The 21,575-nt window shown below is 39.2% G+C and overlaps 1 protein-coding gene across 11 annotated transcripts in view; it reads left to right on the top strand.

The window, feature by feature from the left end:
- Positions 1-21,575, top strand: part of gria2b (glutamate receptor, ionotropic, AMPA 2b) — a 129,536-nt gene that overhangs the window by 78,529 nt on the left and 29,432 nt on the right. For all 11 annotated transcript variants that reach the window (XR_012098658.1, XM_073043014.1, XM_073043017.1 and 8 more), the window contains 5 exons: positions 893-946; positions 7,966-8,127; positions 17,285-17,452; positions 19,139-19,243; positions 19,637-19,747. Coding sequence is in view for 10 of the 11 variants with exons in the window: in XM_073043014.1 (XP_072899115.1) it covers positions 893-946; positions 7,966-8,127; positions 17,285-17,452; positions 19,139-19,243; positions 19,637-19,747 (600 nt within the window). In the remaining variant the exon portion in view is untranslated. The remainder of the gene's footprint in view (positions 1-892; positions 947-7,965; positions 8,128-17,284; positions 17,453-19,138; positions 19,244-19,636; positions 19,748-21,575) is intronic.

The raw sequence follows: 21,575 nt of genomic DNA, 5'->3' as shown, positions 1-21,575 counted from the left end.
GCACTTTGGTAGTAGAAATAAATGTGCAGACTATTTTCTAAATGGGGAGAAAATCCAAAATCTGAGATGCAAAGGGAATCGGGAGTCTTTGTCCAGAACACCCTAAAGGTTAACTTGCAGGTAAGGAAGGCAAATGCCATTTTGGCATTCATTTCAAGAGGTCTAGAATACAAAAGCAGGGATGAGATGCTCAGGCTTTAAAAGGCACTGATGAGGCCTCACCTTGAGTACTATGAACAGTTTTTGGCACCTTATCTAAGAAAAGTTGTACCGGCATTGGAGAGGGTTCTTGAGAAGTTCACAAGGATGATTCTGGGAATGAAAGGGTTATCATACGAGGAACGTTTGATGGCTCTGGGTCTGTACTCACTGGAATTTAGAAAGATGAGAGGGGATTTCATTGAAACCTTTCGAATGTTGAAAGGCCTGGACAGAGTAGATGTGGAAAGGATGTTTCCTATGTCGGGGAGTCTGTTGGTATTATTTGGTATTTGGTATTGCTGGATCTGCGCTAATCCAGGCAAGTTCTTCACTCTTTACATGGGCTCCTAAATTTTACAAAGGCTTTGGATATCAGGAGGTGAGTCATTACCTCAGGATACCCATACACACTGCAGTTCATAATTTTCTTCGTCAACTTCCTGCTAAAACCTTCTAATCCTGATTATTATGTCCTCAATCCCATCCCAAATCTGCTCATCTCATATAAAACTCACTAATCAGCCAATCCTACAGAAAATCTGGGCAATAAATACAATGTAAAATTGTTTATTATTGTGATTTTTATGTTTGAAAAAATGTATTGATTGGAATTTCATGTCGGTTTCAGTAATTTGCTCTTCAGTATTAAGTGTTTTCAAAACAAATTAATTTTTGAATTTCTTCATCATAGGTCATAACAATTGGCAAACACGTTAAAGGATATCATTACATTCTTGCTAACTTGGTAGGTATCCAACATAATGTACTAGAATCCTACGGTATAGTATGTCAAAGGACAGAAAAATTAAAATATTCTGTAAACCTGGGTCTTCTTGTCCTACCATGCTTGTATTTAAACTCTGTGAAAGTAATTATTTTGTAGCTTTGTTTATCTATCACTGGCCCAGATTGCTTGAGGGAAATGTAGGTCTAACTACTGGCTTCAAAGAAATAGTACAAAATCCTAGTGAGTCAAAATCAAAATCCAAGAAAATTTAAAGAAATGATTTTATCTATTAAGATAAAATGTCTTGCAGAACCATATTAAAGTCAGCAAACATTTTCTGTTTATATTGTTTGTATGATGCCCAGCTACTGAAATGCACATACTTTTATGGATATTTACAATATGAAATCCTCTTGAGGTTAAAGTGCCCCGTTGAGAGTAATTTCAGTTTTGTGTAATAATTTGAAATGGCTCCTGAATGACTTCAAAAAGTACAAGCTGCAATTAATTTTTTTCCATTTTTGTTTAGAATTCACATTTTGAGTTGGAACTACCAATGAATCATCAGTGTTATTAATGGATCACTTTCACAGTCTAGACTGTCAACACTATTACCGTAGACAAATGCAAACTGCTAGAGGAATTCAGCAAGTTGAGCAGCATCTGCGGAGAAAGGAACTGTGAAGGGTTTGGGTCGAAATCCTGCATCAGGACTGAGAGTGAAGAGGAAAGATAAGCAGTATAAAGAGGAGAGGGGCTGGTAGGAGAGGGGTGGATCAAAGAGGGGTGATGGATGATGAGGAAACTTAGCCAGTGTGGGAGGAGAGGGTGAAGGTAGACACATAGACTGGAGGGGGATGAAAGGGGACATGAAGTTTACTCGTGCTGGAATATGTTAAGGAAGGGGGTGACCATGGAAACTGTTGAAAGAGAGAAATGAAGGACAGATGAAACCAGAAAGTGGAAGGGATTTGGTGGGTGGGTAGTAGGTTGGATTGACCAACAATAGGAAGGGTGTGAGGAATTGTGGATGGGAAGGGCAACACAAATGAGAGGATTGGAGATGGATCAGAGACTGGGCAACATGGGAAGTAAATATAAAATATCAGTTACCTCTGTGTTCCCTGCTTCCTTTCACTTTTTGATCCACCTCAGCCTCCTGGTTCCATTTGCCTTTTTGCCTTGTGTGCTTTCCCCTTCCTCTGGCTCCAAACTCCAAACTCCTCCCTCTCTCACCTGGCTTCTCATACTTCTCCCCTCTTTGATCCATCTATCACCTACCATCTGTTGCCTCGTCCCACCCTCTCTCCTCTTTATACCACGTGTCTTCCCTCTCCATTCTAGTCCTGATGCAGGGTTTCAACTCAGAATATCCAAATTTCTTTTCCTTCCACAGATGCTGCTCCACTTGCTGATTTTCTCCTGAAGTTTCTCTCCAGGTTCCAGCATCTACAGTCTTAGAACATATCTTTCAAATTGCAAAAATGTAACAGTAGTCAGAATTAAAGTAAGAAATTTGGTAATCATCTTCAAAATATTCAAAACTGATTTTTTTCTTCTTCAATTCTGAAAGCATCATAGGATTATACAGCATAGAAACAGGCCTTTGTGCTTGGAAGTCTCCTCCACTTCCACTTCATACTTGACATTACAAAGTGCACATCTTATGGCTTTGTCCTTCCAGTACAGATTTCCATTCAGTGGAAATAAAACATCTATTTGGATAGTCATTTGTTTTTCTGAGTTTAAAAATGGCTTTCCTTTTCATGCTTAAAATTAATTATAGAATTTTTCAATGTTAGTGAAATGAAATATCATAGTTTGTATTTCCATATAAAGAGGGGATCAGCAGCTAACTGTTGACTAATTCCTTTGTTGCTGAGTTAAATGTTAACCAGGGTTTGAAGCCTTCCTGAACCGGACAGCTTTTATAGGTTTTGACTGATTTGACGTCTTCCCCACAGGCAGTCACAATTCAAAGAAGAACCATGGACCCCATTCATAGAAAAAGAACATCAAACCCCCCCACACCTTCCTCCCCCCACCCAGCAAAAAACAAATCGTGCATACAGCAACAAGAAAAAGAGGGAAAACACAGACTATAAAACACAAAACCAAAAGGCATATTTCAGTACAGCTAAGTGAGCGTTATCTGCAGACTGCCACACTTCAAAAATCACCTAAAAAAAATAGCAACAAATAAAGGAGTGACCAGAAACTAAAATACATCATAAATGTGAATCAGAGTGCACAATCCACACAGCGCACTGATTAAACTTTGCTCTGGCACCACCCTCCAACAGCATTGAGGGGGAGAGAGAGAGAGGGCTCACTCATAACATGGACCTTCTTTCAGGAGTAGCAAACAAGAGAGAGAGAGACTGTCACACACAAGCACCCTCCTCTGGCAGCAGCGAGTAAGAGGCTGGTAGATGGTGCTGAACACTTGCTCACCCTCCGCACCCATTTCGATGATGTCAATCTTCCTTGGCGCTTTAATTAGTAAGATCGGCATTGAATCCAAGGACATTTTCCCGCTATACAGGATGGAAACAGGCCTTTTGACCCAGTACATTTTTGCCAACCTACACAAATCCCATTTCTTTTGCTCTCACATCACCATCAACTTATCTCCCCTAATTCTCCTGCTTGCCAGCTACACCAGGGACAACTTATAGTGTTCTACTACCTACCAACCAGAATGTGGTTGGTACGATGGAGGAACTTGGAGCAACAGAGGAGAATCCATGCAGTCACAGGGAGGTCACTCTGTCTCCATACAGACAGCACCCAAGATCATGATCGAACCCCACCTTCTGGAGCCACCAGCTGTCAGCAAAGCCCTTTGCAGCAATGTGCTGACCTACTATGGCACTGGGCATCCCTTGTGTATTTTGCTGAGATGAGGGACTGCACATGCATTGTGCCTCAGCTTTATAGTAACACCATGGATACACCTAGCAGAGGTCAATATATTTCAAGGATACAGACATTTTAGAAAAGCTTCAGAGAGTTTTTTCCTTATTTAACATTGTACTTCTGCTTTTAATTTAATAAAAACAGTTTAATGTGTTTTAAATAATGATTTACTCTTGTCTTCAATTTGATTAATTATCTAAGTTTTATTTTTCAACTGTTTCCAAATACCTCTGATCATCAGTGACATTTGGAAACAGTGAAAAGACATTTGAGAGCATGAGCTGATAAGTAGATATCAAGGAGAGGCTTCACACTGCGCTGACCAAGGCTTCATCGAACAGTTGTGTCAATGAAGCCTCAAGGTCACTGGGAGCAGCATGACTGCACAAGGTTAGTTCAGCCACAGGGTCATTACAAGTTCCAGCAGGGTAGACAGACAGGAACTAATGCAATCCAAACCACTATTTCAAGTTTACTTATAGGCTCTGCTAAATGTTTTACTGTTACTAGTACTAAACCCTATTGCACATCTTTGCACTAATGAAGGTTCAAGTAATGGGAAAAAAATGCTAATTTCTCCTATTATTTGTAGCTTAACTCGCGATAGGATTAACAATCTTCCAACATCAGGCAAGCCACCTGTGTTTGCTGATTTCCCACCATTAAAAATATTATGTTTTGCTGTCTGGTCCCCAGTTTAATGTTGAATCGGGAGGTTTATCACCAGGATGAGGCTAGTCAGGTTCATTTATTACCAAGTGACCACAGTGCCTGCTCCGGATGTATAGACATCCAGGTGTAAATTAGTCACAGCCTATATGGGCTGCGGAGCGTCAGTTGATTCTAGAGTAGTGCTGAGTAATCACTTAAGAAATCAGGATGATGGTGTGTTCACCCAAATCAGATCTAAGTTGTGGATTACTTTCACGCAAGATCATGAGTTGTGCCTTATGCAGATCCCGTGAGGAATCTAACATTTAAGGACAAAGCATGCATGAACAGAGCGCAAAGCGAATACATCCTCAGTTAATTATTTTGAGGCTGGTATACACTATAGCTAGAAAAATTAAATGCTGCCCGAGGGCTCTAAGAAGGAGAAATGGGTAGAATGCATGTTTAGGAGGCAGGGTAAGAGACAGACACCATCAACAAAGACCCAAACTGATTACTGGTTGAGAAGAGAAATCATCTGATTGTGGATTACTTTCTTCAGGTATTTTCTCTCAGAAAACAGAAAATTAATGTCCACCATGTGAACCACAACACAGGAATTCTCTTGAGTACCATTTTCAGTTGTGGAACAATTAGGAAGCTGAGGAAGAGATACAGTAGTTCACACTGTGACCAAGTCTTGTTGCAGAATACAGTGGAGCGGTAATGATGGCAAGGTGAAAGGTATCATGAGCATGCAAACTAACTTTTCAAGTGTTTTGTGAGCTTTTAGTATAATGGCCTATGTCCCAATACACAATATTACTTGAGCTAAGGAGGAAATCTTATAAATTAGGGAAAACTATTACAAATTAATACTACCTAGTTTAATATTTGGGGCAAATTTAATAATCAGGGTTAGGTACTGTGTGCACAGGCGTAAGTATGAGGGAGCACTTACAGGATGCATTTAAAATGTATGGACACTTGGGCCAGTTTTGAAATGAAGCCTGGCTGTACGAGAGGAATGGAGTACATCCAAAACAAACCAGTGCCCAGTGTCTGGCTGTGAGCTGAAGCTGGGTCAAACAGGCCTCAATCTCATTGTGCAAGCTCAGGCTGGTTTTGCAATTGTTTACAGCAGCAGCTAACTGAGAATGGCAAGAGACAGGCAAGTTAGAGCTAGAATACTGAGCTCCTTCAGAGTTTAGGGCCTCAGTGCAGGCCCTTCAAGCCTGGAGTGCAGTGAAGAAGAGAGTTTGGTTGAATTTGGCATTGTGTTCCACATAGACATGGTGGACAAGGTCCTGCTTCTGTGGTGTACCGTTCTATGTTCTATGAATAGGAAAGTTGTCTCTTCAACATATCTGCACATCTAAGACAGGATGCTTCCTTTCTTTGCAAAAAATCTAGTAAGTACTAATTCTGTGGATTATTGCTTTCATGGCCTCAGTTGATCTGCCTGTATGGGATCTTACTTCCTGTCAACTTGTTTCCAACTTCAAATGTTTAGATTACTTGTGTCTGCAAGAAGGACAGTAGCTTGCTCCAAAGCTAAACTTGGATCACCCTGAAGACACAAGCGGCTGTAGATGCTGGAATCTGGGGTAACAAGAAGCCTGCTGGAAGTACTCTACGGGTCAAGCAGCAGGTGTGGGAGGAAAGGACTCACAGACGTTATGGTTTGGAAGCCTGTACTGGGACTCATGCAGTCCTGATGCAGGGTTCAACCCATTATGTTGGCAGTTCCTTTCCTCCCACAAATGCTGCTTGACCTACTGAACTCCTCCAGCAGATTGTTTGTTACTTAAATAACCTTACTACATATTTGTAGGCTGAGAGCCAGACAAAGAGAGAAAGTGATTTTAAAGTTCAATGTAACTTTATTATCAAATTATTAACATAAAGTAGCTTGAGATTCATTTCTTTCAGGCATTTAGAGGAAAGAAGAAATGCAATAGAATTTCATGAAACACTATAGATAAATAAAGGCTAACTAACAAGCAATGTGCAAAAGAAGACAAACTGTAAAAATCAAAATAATGCTGAGAGCAAGGGTTGTCAAGAGTCCTCCAAAGTGAATCTGTAGGTTGTTGAATCAGTTCAGAGTAGAGGTCCTGCTGGTTATTCACACCAATTCAGGAGCCTGTTGGTTGTAGGGTAGTAACTCTTCCTGAACCTAGTAGTGTTGAATCTCGGCTTCTGCACCTCATGCCCAATGGTATTTGCAAAAAGAGGCCATGGCCTGCATGGTGAGAGTCTTTAATGCCATATCAGGCTGTGATGCAACCAGTCAGGATACTCTCGACAGTGCAGCTATAGAATTTTGTCAAAAGCTTTTGGTGACATACCAAATCTATGCAGATTCTAAGGAGTAAGGTTGCTAGGCGCCTTCTTTGTGATGGCATACATTGGCTGGTCCCAGGAGAGATCCACTGATAGGTTGATGTTAAGGAATATAAAGCCACTGACACTCTCCACCTCTATTCTCCTAATGAAGGCTGGCTCTTGGACTCTGGCTCCTTTCTCCTGCAGTCGACAATCAGCTCTTTGGTTTTGCTGAGGTTGAGTGAAAGGCTGTTGTGTCACCACTCACCCAGATTTTCAGTCTCCTTTTTATATGCCGATTTATCACAACCTTTGATTTGGCTGACAACAGTGGTGTCCTCAGGAAATTTAAGTACTGAATTGGAGCTGTATGTAGCCATACAATCATAAGTATAAAGTGAGAAAAGCAAGGGGATAAGTACACAGCCCTGTGGTTCATCTGTGCTGTCCCTATGCTGATGGTGAGTGTGGAGAAGATGTTGTTGCCTTCCATACTAATTGGGGACTACCAGTGAGGAAATTGAGGATCGAGATGCACTGGGAGTTACTGAGCGCTAGGTCTTGGACCCTAGTGATGAGTTTCAAGGGAACATCTAAAAGAAAATCAGTCTATTTATCTTCCCCAATATCTTGTGCCCCCCACGGTCATATGTGTTTATTTATTTTCTCCCTATACCATTTCATGACTAGACTGCAGCTGTTATATTCAAGTTTGTATAGAAAATGCAGTTCATTGTGAGTAGTTCATTATTCTATCTCTCACTCCCAGTGAACCCACAATTAGATAGGAACATTTGGGTTAAGGATGCAGTAAAATGCTGGTTAAAAATACAGGAAGTTTAAATGAAAGTATAAACATGACTAGTATAGTGACGATAGGTGGAGGATTGGAACTGTAGAGTACAACTATATCATGACCAGAGCAATAACACTCTGAGTAATTTCTGAAATACCTCTGATGTTCAAATTTTCAACAAATACAAAACTTTATTAACACCAATGCCACTGATGATTAATTGAACTTGGTAGGGTTAATTGTTTTAAGAATGGCGTATATTAATTTCCTGCAGAGTAACACAGTAATATTTGTTAGGTAGGAAGATGATGATATCGCCAATGACACTTATTACCTTCTGCAGGGATTTACAGATGGAGACTTGTCAAAAATTCAATACGGTGGAGCCAATGTGTCTGGATTTCAAATTGTTGATTATGATGATCCAGTTGTAATGAAGTTCATGCAGCGATGGTTAGCCTTGGATGAGAAGGAGTATCCAGGAGGGAAAACAAGCAAAATTAAGGTAGGTTTACCATCTTTGCAATTTTTAAAGAACACGTTTACAAAAAATACTATATAGTTACAGTGGTGAATGACTGAGTTTGTGAAGCTTACGTCATAATGACAGTATTAATTTGAAGAACAAAAAAATCTGTCTTCCACCAGCATCAATAAAATTGGATTATCTGGTCATCATCATACTGCTACTTATGAAAGTTTGTTCTATGCAAATTGGCTAAGGTTTCCTGTGGTGTAACACCATGAATACATTCCAAAAGTATTTAATTGTCTTGGGGACATCTTGGGATTGTGAAAAGATATACAAAATTGATTTCATTTTGTTTGAACATCAGAAGCGAGTGAGCACCCAGATAATGTTCTATTTAAAATTCAAAGTTATTGAATCATAGGGATTTAGCACGGAAAGAGGCCCTTTGGCTTAGCAAGAATGGACAGATCATCAGTCACCCATTTACACTAATCCTACATTAATACCATTGTTATTTTCCCCATAGTTTACCAATTTCTCTCAGATTTTGCTTACTTGTTCTCAGAGTTGAGAGGCAGGGGAAATTTGCAGTGACTGACTAATCTGCCATTCATATGTTTTGGAATGTAGCAAGAAACTGGAAGAAGCCCTGAACACCCCAACCAGAACCTGCAAACTCCACACAGACAGCACACAAGTTCTACTAGTTGTGCCACTGTGTTACCTTTGGAGTAAATGCAGCTGAAATCTAATTTCTGGGTTAAGGTATCGATTCAGATAGGGATAGAGAGCAGCTATCACACAGATAATGACTGAATGACTCATTACAACAGCCACACATATACACAACACAACCCAAAAATCTATTTGATTTCTGTTCCTTTAAAATTAACTTAGGATCTGCTGTTAGTTTGCAAAGTTTCATAACCATCTCAACAACTGAACATAAATCTTGAAAGAATATCACAGAGCATGTATATTCTCTTTATAATGTAACTCATAAAGTTCTGGAAACATACTGCTGAACCTGTGCTAGGGACTGTTACATTCCATATAGTGTTCAATTGGCAGGTTGGTCTACTATCGTCACATATACTGAGATACACTGAAAAATTTCTTTTTGCATTTAGTCAATATAGAACATTTCAACAGTAATACAAGGGAAGAACAACAAAAGGGTGCAGAATAGAGTGTGCCAATACACAGAAAGAGGAGTGCAGGTAGACAATAAAGTGCAAGGCCATGATGAGGTATACTGAGAGGTCAAATCATAAATCCATTCAATTGTCTGATAACAGCAAGATAAAAGCTGTTCTTCTGTTCAGTGGTATCTACTTTCAAGCTTTTGTATCTTCTGCTCAAAGGGAGGGGTAGATGAGTAAACACAAAGTACACTGCAGATGCTGTGGTCAAATCAACACGTACAAAAGCTGGATGAACTCAGCAGGTCGGGCAGCATCCGTTGAAATGAGCAGTCAACGCATGCTCCGGACCTGCTGAGTTCATCCAGCTTTTATACGTGTTGAGGGGTAGATGAGTAAATGTCCAGGGTGGGAGCAATTCTTGTGGGTTTATCTCCAGGCTTCAGCATTTCACCCTTCCTTTAGCTAGAACACATCTATAATGGGAGAGAATGGGATTTTTATTTTTATTAGTGATGAATAGCTAGTTTATAAAACATCCCTTGAAGAGTAGCAAGATACTTAGGAGAGCTGTATAAGAATTAATAATTTAATTATTTGTCCTTTCAGTTATTAAGATCTTTGTTTCACTGCACTGATGAAAAATTAAGGGGATCATATGGCTTTTGAAAATGTAGCACATCCTTTTATCAATGGTGGGTGAATTCATTTGATTGTAATATGTGAATGATCAGGTAAGTGCTGGCTTGGTATTAACTGGAATGGTAAATTTCTTCAAAGTATGTAGAAAGCTAGTAATTAGTGCAGTTTTATAGTTATCACAATCTGAAGTACAAAATTAAATTGATGTACAAAATTCACATCCGCTCTCTTCAAATGAAACCAAATTTCAGAACAGAATGCAAATTGCAACTATTAGGATATTGCACATTTAGTGCAAGCTACCAAAGACAAACTTTTGCTCTGTCAAATTTATGATGGTTACAACTTTTTTTGCCATTTTGCTAAAGAATTATTGAAAATTATAGGCCACTAATTGCAAATTAAATTCCAGAAATACCAATAAAAATAGATACATTTCATGTATTTGTATTAGCAAATAACAATGGTACTTTAAACCACACTAAAACAAAACAGAAACATCCTCATTTGCACCCTCAATTTAATAGCAGATAATAATTTGATTCTGTCTCATGGAAGAATGTTTAATAATTATAATGCTTCTGGCGTACTCTATTAACCATTCTCAATTAGTGGTTGACATTTCTCCAAAATGAAAGATGCAGGCTTTAACTCTTCAGTGAGAATGCAGGAAAACAAGCTCTATTAGGTGTGTGAGAATGGTTGCAGGCATGTCTGATTTCAACAACTATTCTACTTTTGACTTTTTGATCTACTAAAGTCAAGCAGCACCTGTTAATGCCTCAGAAGGAGAATCTTGACTAGTGGGAAGGTAATGCCAAGGATGCTGGTTCTCAGGATGTTCATGTGGAGCTTAAGTGGTGCACTTCAGTTCCTTCTGACTCACAAACAAAATTTTACGATCTTTATCCAACCCTGATGCATGATATCTGTTTGGAAGTCATCACTATTGCTTGTCTAATTTAAAATGTAGATTGGGTATTTTCTCGATGTAGAAGAAAACATCAATAAATTCCCAGCTTCTTACATTTCCCAGCTACTTACAGCATCCCCAATCCCACCCACCCTCCTTCCCCCTCACCTGGTCTCACCTATCAACTGCCAACTTGTGCTCCTCCCCCTCCCCTCACCTCTGACTTCTGCCCCCTGATGAATGGTCTCAGCCCGAAACATCGTTTATTTCTGCCCAGAGGTGCTGCTTGACTTTCTGAGTTCCTCTAGCATTTTGTTAATGTTGCTCAAGATTTCCAGCATCTGCAGAATATTGTGTCTTGTTTTCAAAATACTTCTTTGTAGTGAGCTAATTGGTGGTAATGATAGTGTGTTGGTTGCTTCTTATTTCTCTTGTGACCCTGCATTGATCATGCTTTCAAAGATGTGACTTTGTGAGCTCTTCACCCGAGGATTTTAGTAATTCATCCACATTATTATGATCTGCTTCAGCAAACCCAACCTTAATTATCAATGTGACAATGCCAGTCTTGTAAGCCCACAGAATACACTCCAGCCATAATTTCCTCTATGTGCCATTCATTGATGCATGAGTTTGGTTTTCTTGATCTTGTACCTCTCATATAATGCACTATGGGTGGAGATTGACACTCTTAATTATAGCAAAATAAAGTTTCATCAATTCTGTATATAATCTATCAAGGGAGTTAAAGGCTTTTTTTTTCAATTGTATGGTTGTAAACTGTACAGACTTAGACTTCTTCAAAGAACTTTTATTTCTTTATAACAAAGCAGGGTTATTGTTTGTGACTGTAATACAGTGTGCATTTTGAAAAAATAAATTAATGTATAAGTTAAAGAACAATAATTTGTTCATATTGATGTAGTGTCTGGAATTTCATTAGATTAACCAACCACTTCATGAGTCAAATTACTGGGAGTATCAATCTTACTGTATAATGAAGTTTATGTAGTCAATCTTTTTACAAATACTCTAATAGGTGTATTATCTGTGAATGACCAGCGTCAAGAATACCCTGTATATGTTTTACAAGCCTGCATTATTTAGTGCTTGTGACAAATGCTTACTATTCCCCCAGTCGTAATATCAACTCTAAACTTGCTCTCATTTCTGTGGTCCAAAGTTTTGTAATATTATGGAGTGTTAAAGGTACAATGTGCTCCATGTAAAATTGATAAATATTGAAAGGTCAAATGACAGATGGTTAAGAATGGTAGCTAAATGAAACAATATAAAAATGATTTGCACTGTGAGTTGTGAGGAGAATGCAGAAAAGGTTCCAGGATATAGACAGGTTAAGTGAGTGGGAAAGGATGTGACAGGTAGTGTTCAATATGGAAAAATGTGTGGTTACACACTTCAGTAGAAAAAATCGAAAAGCAGATTTAATGGTAAGAGTGGGTGCTGGTGCCAGAGGATCAGGGTGTCCTTATAATCAAATCATTGTCCTTACAAGCAAATCACTCACTGAAAGTTAAAATATTTGGACAGCAAATAATTTGGAAGACAAATTCTATGCTGTCCTTCATTGCAAGATTTGAGTCCCAAGAAGTATTCAGAGTCCCAGTGAGACGGCTCCACCTGTTCAAGGAAGGATACAATTCCAACTCAGGGAAGGCTCACGAGATTTATTCTGTCGTACAGAGAATTGTTCTATGAGGAAAGGTTAAGGACACTGACCCAAAACTCTCCTGATCTTAGAAGAGTAAGAAGGGATCCCACTGAAGTTTTATGGGACTTGACAGTGAGTGTGCAGGGATTACAGTTCCCCTAGCAGGAGTGGCCAGAATCAGAAGTTGTCTCAAGGAAAGGGATCTGTTGTTCAGGACTGAGGAGAGAAAAAGCCCCTTCACCCAGACAGTGAGGAGTCTTTGGAATTCTCCAGACATGGAGCATGGATATTTTGTTGCAGCAAGTACTCAAGACAGACATAAATAAAGTTTTAGACATGAATGGAGTTGAAGCAAATGATCATCTCAGTATATCACAGCAGCAGGGCACTAGTACTATAAATGCAGAGGCTTGAAAACTTGATTGGAAAAATGCTCAAGAACAGGATTTTGATCATACGCCTGTCTTGAATATTGGGCAACAAAGTGTGTCAAGTACCACTTTAATATAACTATTTATGCCGGGTTACAGAGAGAAATATATGGGAAATTATGCCAGACTTGTCCAGTCACAGTTTATGGTTGTGACACAGAGTACATGTTCAGAATGCTTCCAGGAGAAATTCCATTGTAATTTTCCTCTTCAGCCAGTTTGTTGGTCAGGAGGAGGAGTTGAAATGGATCCAGGTGGCAGAGGTGAAGGAAAGTCTTCTTCGTATATTTCCACACAACACAGAAGAAGGTTGTTTCAGCACATCAAGTTTGTGCCAGTTCCTGGAATAATCCCATTCTCCTGTACCCCATTCTTCCAAAACTCCTTCCGGTTCCTCTTGTATTAACTGATTAACTCAAATGTTGTTGAGATGTTGGAGAAACCAGAGAACCCAAGAAAACACACACAATCACAGGGATGATGTACAAACGAACTCAGGAACGAACCCAGTTTATCGTAGCAGTAAGGCAGCAACCCCACCTGCTGCACCACTGTATCACCAATGGGGACATACTACCCGATTGTTTACAGATACTCCTAAGGACTCTGTGCCATGGGCTTGCACACTAGCAGGAAGACTCTAAATCTGGAAATTCCTGGGTTATCTTCATATAGTGATAATGAAACAAAGGGAGTGAACATACATTCTTGCATTTGACTTTTAATCAACTTCTAAGGCTATAGTTTCAAAATAGAATTTTGTTTATATAATAGAGATGAGGTAGAATTTGAAAGTCATCCATTATTGACGTTTCCTACTCTAGAGAGCTATAGAGGCTAAGACTGAAAATATTGAGAGTGGGATTCTTTTTTGGATTTTCAGGGTATCAGTCCTTCACGAGTTTGAAGACAGAACAAGAAGGTGGAATTGAAGACAAAATCAAATCTTATAGAATAGGGAGCAGGCCTGAGAATCTAAAGGATCAGTTCTCAGCCTTCTTCCTTACATTCTTATATTCCACATTTTGTTCTGCCTTAGGGAGCCAATTTGTCCCATTTTCCATTATCCTCCATAGCATTTCACTGTAACCCTGAAACAAAAGGAATCTTTCACGCCTTCCTCTACATTCATCTCCAAGAATGTTGCTTTCTTCGTCTGTAGAAAGGAGCCACACTTCTTTGTTTTCAGTGACCCTCTTGGTGCCATTTCTGTAACTGTTTCTTCCAGCATCCAACACCTACAGTTTACCATTGAAAGGCTTCCAAGGATTAGCTCCGTGGTGTGATGTAGCACAGCACAATGTTGACAGTGGGGCTACATTCAAGCAAAGAGGCAGGATCTGCTGGATATTAAGTATAAGGCAACGCCAACGCATGTTAAATTATGAACTAGGACCTAGATATGGTGTGAATATGTGCAGGGTAAACACAAGGCTTTTCTATTCAAAGATTTCAGAATTGTTTGGTAACAGTCTTTACTTTTTTAAGTAGCTGCAGTGATTGAAAGTAAAATTTGTTTTTCTTGTACATTAACCACATGTCAATCTTTATTTATTGAGATACAGTGTGGAATAGGCTCATCTGGCCTTTCAAGCCGCGCCACCCAGCAGTCCCCTGATTTAATACAAGCCTATTCACTGGACAGTTTACAATGATGCATCTCCGGACTGTGGGAGGAAACCAGAGCACCCGGAGGAAAACCATGCAGTCAGTGGGAGAACATAGAAATTCTTTACAGGCAGTGGCAGGAATTGAACCCATATTGCCCTATTGAGTGCATCCAAAATTTTCTGTTCTTAGTTAAGGAGTTCTTAATTTGTGATCCGAGTCTCATTAAAATTACTGTCTTAATACCATACTGTAGAAATGGAACAGTTGTGGGACAAAAATGAGAGACAAAGCTCCTTCCTGTTTCTTCTGCTTCTAAAAGGCAGCATAGTGGCATAGTGGTTAGCTCACTTTATAGTAGAGGAAAACTGGGTTCAGCAGAAGAAACAGGAAGGAGCTTTATCTTTCATTTTTGTCCCACAGCTGTTCCATTTCTACAGTATGGTACTAAGACAGTAATTTTAATGAGACTCGGATCACAAATTAAGAACTCCTTAACTAAGAACTTAAAACGTTGGATGCCCTCAATAGGTCAAGCAGCAGCTGTAAAAGAGAAACTAGCTTATTTTCTCTCTCTCTCAGTTGTAACAAAGGGACCTCAAACTGAAGCATTAAGTCTGTAATACCTGTTTTTGGTGATAACTGAAATACGAGAGGATCTTCAACCATTTTGAAATGTGTCTGATGCCTGTGCAGATTGGCCATGGGCTGTTCCATTGCTTGAGCTTGTACAGTGGAAAAATCCACAATTGCCTGTTTGCTTCTTGACTTGGAAATCCCTCACCTTGTAATGATGTGAGAATCAGGTTTCATATCATTGATCTATGCCCTGAATTTTTTTCAATAGTGCAATAGTATAGTGCAATACATAAAACATTATAAATTACAATAAGAAATAGATATTAAAAATAAATTAAATAAGTATTGCAAAAGAGAGGTAGTGCTCATGAGATGGGTCAATATCCATTCAGAAATCTGATTGCAGAGGGGAAAGAGCTGTTCCTAAAACACTGAGTGTATGTATTCAGGCTCCTTGACCTCCTTTCTGATGATAGTAAGAGAGAATGCCCTCGGTGATGGGCATTTTCAGTCATCGCCTTTTGAAGATATCCTTGATGCTGGGGACTGCCCATAATGGAGCCTCTGCAGATTTTTACAGTCCTGGGTAGTAGCCCGTCCCCACTGGATTATGATGTAGCCTGTCAGAATGCTCTGCATGGTATATCTGTAAAGATTTGTTGGAGTCTTTGGTGACATACCAAATCTCCTCAAACTTCTAATGAAATACTGTATACTCACTGACATGCCTTCTTTGTAATTGCATCAGTAGGTTGGGCCAAAAATAGATCTTCAGAGATATTTATACCCAGGAATTTGAAACTGCTCACTCTTTCCACTGCTGATCTTTCAATGAGGACTGGTGTCTGTTCCTTCAGCTTTCCTTACTGAAGTCCACAATCAGTTCCTTAGACTTGCTGATGTTCAGTATGAGGTTGTTGTTGCAACACCACTTAGCTAGCCAATCTGTCTCGCTACTGTACACATCCAAGTCAATTCAAGTCAAGTTTATTGTCATTTTGACCATAAACTGCTGGTACAGTACACAGTAAAAATGAAACAACGTTCCTCCAGGACCCTGGTGCTACGTGAAATACAAAACTAAACTAGACAGCACAAGGCTACACTAGACTACATAAAACAACATTTAAAAAACTGCACTAGACTACAGACCTGCACAGGACTACATAAAGTGCACAGAACAGTGCAGGGCAGTACAATAATTATATAAACAAGACAATAGGCACAGTAGAGGACAAATTACAATATCATAATAAATGATGTAGATGTCAGTCTAGACTCTGAGTATTGAGGAGTCTGATGGCTTGGGGGAAGAAACCGTTGCACAGTCTGGTTGTGAGAGCCCGAATGCTTCGGTACCTTTTGCCAGATGACAGGAGGGAGAAGAGTTTGTATGAGGGGTGCATGGGGTCCTTCACAATGCTGTTATCTTTGTGGGTGCAGCGTGTGGTGTAAATGTCTATAATATCGGGAAGAGAGACCTTGATAATCTTCTCAGCTGACTTCACTATCTGCTGCAGAGTCTTGCGATCCGAGATGGTGCAATTCCCAAACCAGGCAGTGATGCAGCTGCTCAGGATGCTCAGGATCCCCGTCACCGTCTGAGATTCTCCCAACAATAGTTGTGTCATTGGCAGACTTACAGTATAGATGGTGTTTGAGCTGTGCCTAGAAACACAATCGTGGATGTAGAGAGAGTTAACCAAGCACCTTAAAGGTGCGGCCATGTTGATTGTCAGCATGGAGGTACTTCTGATCCATGCTGACTCTGGTCTCCCAATGAGTAAGTCAGGATCCAGTTGCAGAGGAAGGTACAGAGGCCCAGTTTTTGAAGCCCATTGATTGGTACTGAGGTTCATTAGTACTGATAGTTTTAAAACGAAGCTGTAATCAATAAACAGCAGCCTGACGTAGGTATTGCTGTTGGCCAGGTGGAGATTATAAAGAGATTATCTCAGATTATGATTTATTTCTCAATTGTTTTGTGTACTAAACCACACTTAACACCCGATTAACATAACCACCATTTAACTTATTCTAGTTATATTATTTGTTGGACATTGTGCAAAAAATGGCAGTCACAATTGCCAATGAAACAACAGTGTCAGTACTGCAGTTGTCATTTCACAGTGTATCACACAGTCGTCATGAATACTGTATTATAACACGTGCTTCATTTCTTTTTCCATTCATTCCTTTGCAGTATACTTCAGCTCTGACCTATGATGCTGTTCAAGTGATGACTGAAGCATTTCGCTATCTACGCAAACAGAGAATTGACATCTCTAGGCGAGGTAGCACTGGCGATTGTCTTGCCAACCCTGCTGTTCCCTGGGGTCAGGGCATTGAAATAGAAAGGGCATTAAAGCTGGTAGGTATCTCTTTGTTTATAAGCATTAAACATGTTTACTAAAATATTAAAGAAAAAATGTATGAGGAAGATGGACCATTATCTTCAAGAACTTGCTTAACAAGGTAGCGAACAGGAATTAGTTATTATTATTATTAGGTATTGCCAGCTACTATGAACTAATATACTGTACAACTATAGGAAACACTGTTACATAATATATTTCATTTCATTCTTGTGATATATTAACTACTGGGTAGGCCAATTTTTATTGCTTCTCCCTACTTGTCCTTGAGAATATGGTGCTGAATTAGGACCTTGAATCTGCGCAGTCCATGTGGTAAAAGTACTTTTATAATACTATCATTTGCATAATTAATTTATGATGGATAGCATTTACTTACTGACTGAGAGTATTTTAAAAAATGTTTGTGAAATGATGGAAGATTAAGACTAACTGATTGCCAGCCGGTTGTCTAGTGGCATTGGTGCCGGAATTTCAGGCAAATCGTCCCAGGTTCGAATCTGGCCAGCTCCTTGCACACTTCCCATCCATGCTGCATTGAACATCAAGCTAGCAACTCAAATTTGTTAAAAAAAAAACAGACAAATGCTAAAGAAATGGCAAGGTTGCCCCAACATGTGCCACAAGTCTTGGAGAGGTACAACAGCAACAAACAATTAAGTAATTCTAAGATGCCAATTATTTTGTTTAAAAAATGAAAGCTGGAAGCTTTAGAGAGGCTGTTGGGGAGATCTACCAGGATTCTGCCTTAAGAGGAAAGGCTGAGCAAGCTAGGGCTTTTCTCCTTAGAGCAAAGGAAGATGAGAGAGGTGTATAAGATTGAGAGGTATAGATAGAGTGGGCACCAGCGATGGCCAATACAGAAAGACATTGGATTAAGTTGAGTGAAGGATAGTTCCAGGGAGATGTTAAAGGTAGGTGTCTTATACAGAGAGTGGTGCATGCCTGGAAGGCACTGCTGGAGATGGTGGTAGAGACTGATACAATAGGGACTTTCAGGCACAGGAATGTAAGAAAAATGGAATGTTATGGATTGTGTAAGAGGGAGGGTAACATTGATCATAGAGTAGATTTATATTGGTCCGCACAGCTTCATGGGCTGATGGGGACATTCTGTACTGTATTTTTCTATATTCTGTGTTCTGTGAATTAAATCATCTGGGTATGTTTGCTCCTTGCACAGTATAATCATAAGTATAATAAATACTGCTACTGCAAGCTTTGTGTTTATGACCACATCGTTGCAAGGTTTCTGACAATCCAAACATATGATGAATAGGTCAGTTTTCAATGTTGTCGTATATAAAAATAAATTGCAGACCAAAATTACTTGATTGCGGACTGCGTAGCCTCTTTGCAGAAAAAAATATTTTTGTCTTTGACAAAGATACTCTTTATGATGTGCTTTAACTGACTGAAAACAGACAAAGGGTCTGAATGCTGACTATTCTCATTATTTTGGCATTAATATCCTAAAAGAAACCAATTTGCAAGAAAAAAATTGGGGAAGGTTGTCAGAGATACTCATCTTGGGAAATACTCTCACTGTCTTGATAAATGATTCTTATGGAGTGCCATTTAACAGTACATTCAGTTGCTAAATTATGATATACACAGCTTATAAATGATGTTTTAAAAAAGCTAAAAGGATATTCTTTTGTCACAATCATTTCTAAATATAGGTTCGCATTGATGGTTTGACAGGAAATATCCAGTTTGATCAATTTGGAAGAAGAGTCAACTACACAGTAAATATAATGGAACTCAAAAATAGCGGCCCTCGGAAGGTACTAGATTAAGTCAATCTTTATGTCTTTGTATTGCAATTTGTTTCATATTTATTTTTTGAATATCATTAAATTTAACATTTTTAACTTGTTTACCCCTTGAAACTGATATAACCCTTTCCAGTATGGATCATTGATACCAGGTACTAATTTGTTATCTATTTCAAGAGGTATGTACTTACTTGGTACGTAGTTTCTTGATGGGACTTTTAGCATCTTACCATTGGCAGATGTTATGAAGCATACTTTATTTATCTCCTTATGACATGGAGCTGCTTAGTCCGTGCCACAGAGATGATGTTATAGCTATGGTCAGCAGTTCTGTGGCACAAAGATGTTCATATTTCAGAACGGTGTTGAATACTTCTAATAATTTTATTGTGAAACTGACAGATTGGATACTGGAATGAAGTTGACAAGATGGTTGTTACAGCAACAGATTTTCTTGCTGGGAATGAAACCGCAGGAATGGAGAATAAAACCGTTATAGTAACAAGTATTATGGTATGTTGTTGAGCACATTACAAAGAATTACCCGTGGTAATTAAAAGATAAAGCTTTGCATGCAGATATCAGTGAAATTAGAATGTTTTAGCAATCTTAATAAATTTGTCTATTTACTTTGTAGTTTTGTTAATTGGAAACAATTTGAAATTGCATTATTTGTCTCATTAGAAAAGGTTTTCTTTTTGACATGATTGTTTTAATCACAGCTTATGTCAAGCATTTGAAATGTTGGAAATACTGCTTTCTCTTTAAGTGATGTCAATTTCTTTAGTTTTTGGGGCTTACAAAACTTTTATAAAAGAGGAACCCCAGGTGTTGATTAGCATCAGCTATTGCCATCTCAGATTCTGTTTCATATTTGGCCAATCATAATTTATGTTAACATACATTAAATTCTTCAGAGTTTGCCAACAGTAAGCTCACACTGTTGATGATACTTTTTATCATATAGGTCTTAATAAAAGGTACCTGATTTTGAAATAACAACTTTACATCTGCTAGCATATTGATCACCAGCTTTGTGTCAAAAGCAACTGGGCAATCCTAGCATAGTCATTTAACTGCAAGGTTTTTAACCTGGATTGAGCATCCAAATTCTTAAGTTCAAATCTCATCAGGATGACTAGTAAAATTAATTCAGTTAGCTACATCATTTAAGTTACAAAATTTCAATCACCATCACTGCAATTATATTGCTCCAACCAATCAGAAAATCACTACAATCCAGACCCAGAACAAGGCCGATCAATATACTCATTTGTACCAATCTGCTTTTAATAAAATAAACAGGATTCCAATTTTGTGCACTTCCTTCCATCAAGGCCAACCTTGGAAATTCATGCTAATAGATATCTTGCAGTTGTGTAAATTTGGGAGAGCAGTCCAATAGCAGCTTCAGGTGCTGAAGCTCTTTGGGTCATTTATTGACTGACATCCCAGAGTCTTCCATTGCACTCTGGAATCAGCCCTCTTCCTCCAGAAGTGGCAACCCCTTGACGTGCATATTGGAAGAGCTGGCCAACTGCGTTATCATTGACTCCAGGCTCCATAAAGGGTTCACAACATTAGAAGTTTGCTTCTTATTATTACCAACCCTTTCCATCTGTATGACTCAATTTTGAACAATGTTTGCAAGTAGCACTGTGAGTAGCAAAATCAGGTAACACATTTGTGGTGCTGTTCCATAATTGCTTACTAAGATGACCTTGATCTGTAGTAGGTGATAGTTAGATAGTTCCATTTAATATCAGAAAATGTGTACAATATACATCCTGAAATTCTTGTTCTTCACAAACATCCACGGAAACAGTCGGGAATCCCAAAGAATGAGTAACAGTTAAAATATTAGAACCTCAATGCCCCTCATTCGCCCCTCCCATGCACAAAGAAACATAGAAACAAAGAAAACCTACAGCACAATACAGGCCCCTTGGCCCACAAAGTTGTGCCGAACTTGTCCCTACCTTAGAAATTACTAGGGTGACACATAGCCCCCTATTTTTCTAAGCTCCATGTACCTATCCAAAAGTCTCTTAAAAGACCCTATCATATCTGCCTCCACCACCGTTGCCGGCAGCCCATTCCACGCACTCACCACTCTCTGCGTAAAAAAACTTAACCCCTGTACCTACTCCCGATCTCCTTAAACCTGTGTCCTCTTGTGGCAGCTATTTCAGCCCTGGGAAAAAGCCTCTGACTATCCACACAATCAATGCCTCTCATCATCTTATACACCTACAAGTAGCAACAAAGCAATGACTCCCCCCACCCTCACCCACCTCCACAAAACAGCATCAGCACCCTCCACCTACCAAGAAACACCATG

Source organism: Hemitrygon akajei, chromosome 4, assembly GCF_048418815.1.
Source record: "Hemitrygon akajei chromosome 4, sHemAka1.3, whole genome shotgun sequence".
Lineage (NCBI taxonomy): Eukaryota > Metazoa > Chordata > Chondrichthyes > Myliobatiformes > Dasyatidae > Hemitrygon > Hemitrygon akajei.
Note: the sequence above shows the minus strand (reverse complement) of the source record. Positions and strands in the feature narration are given on the sequence as shown.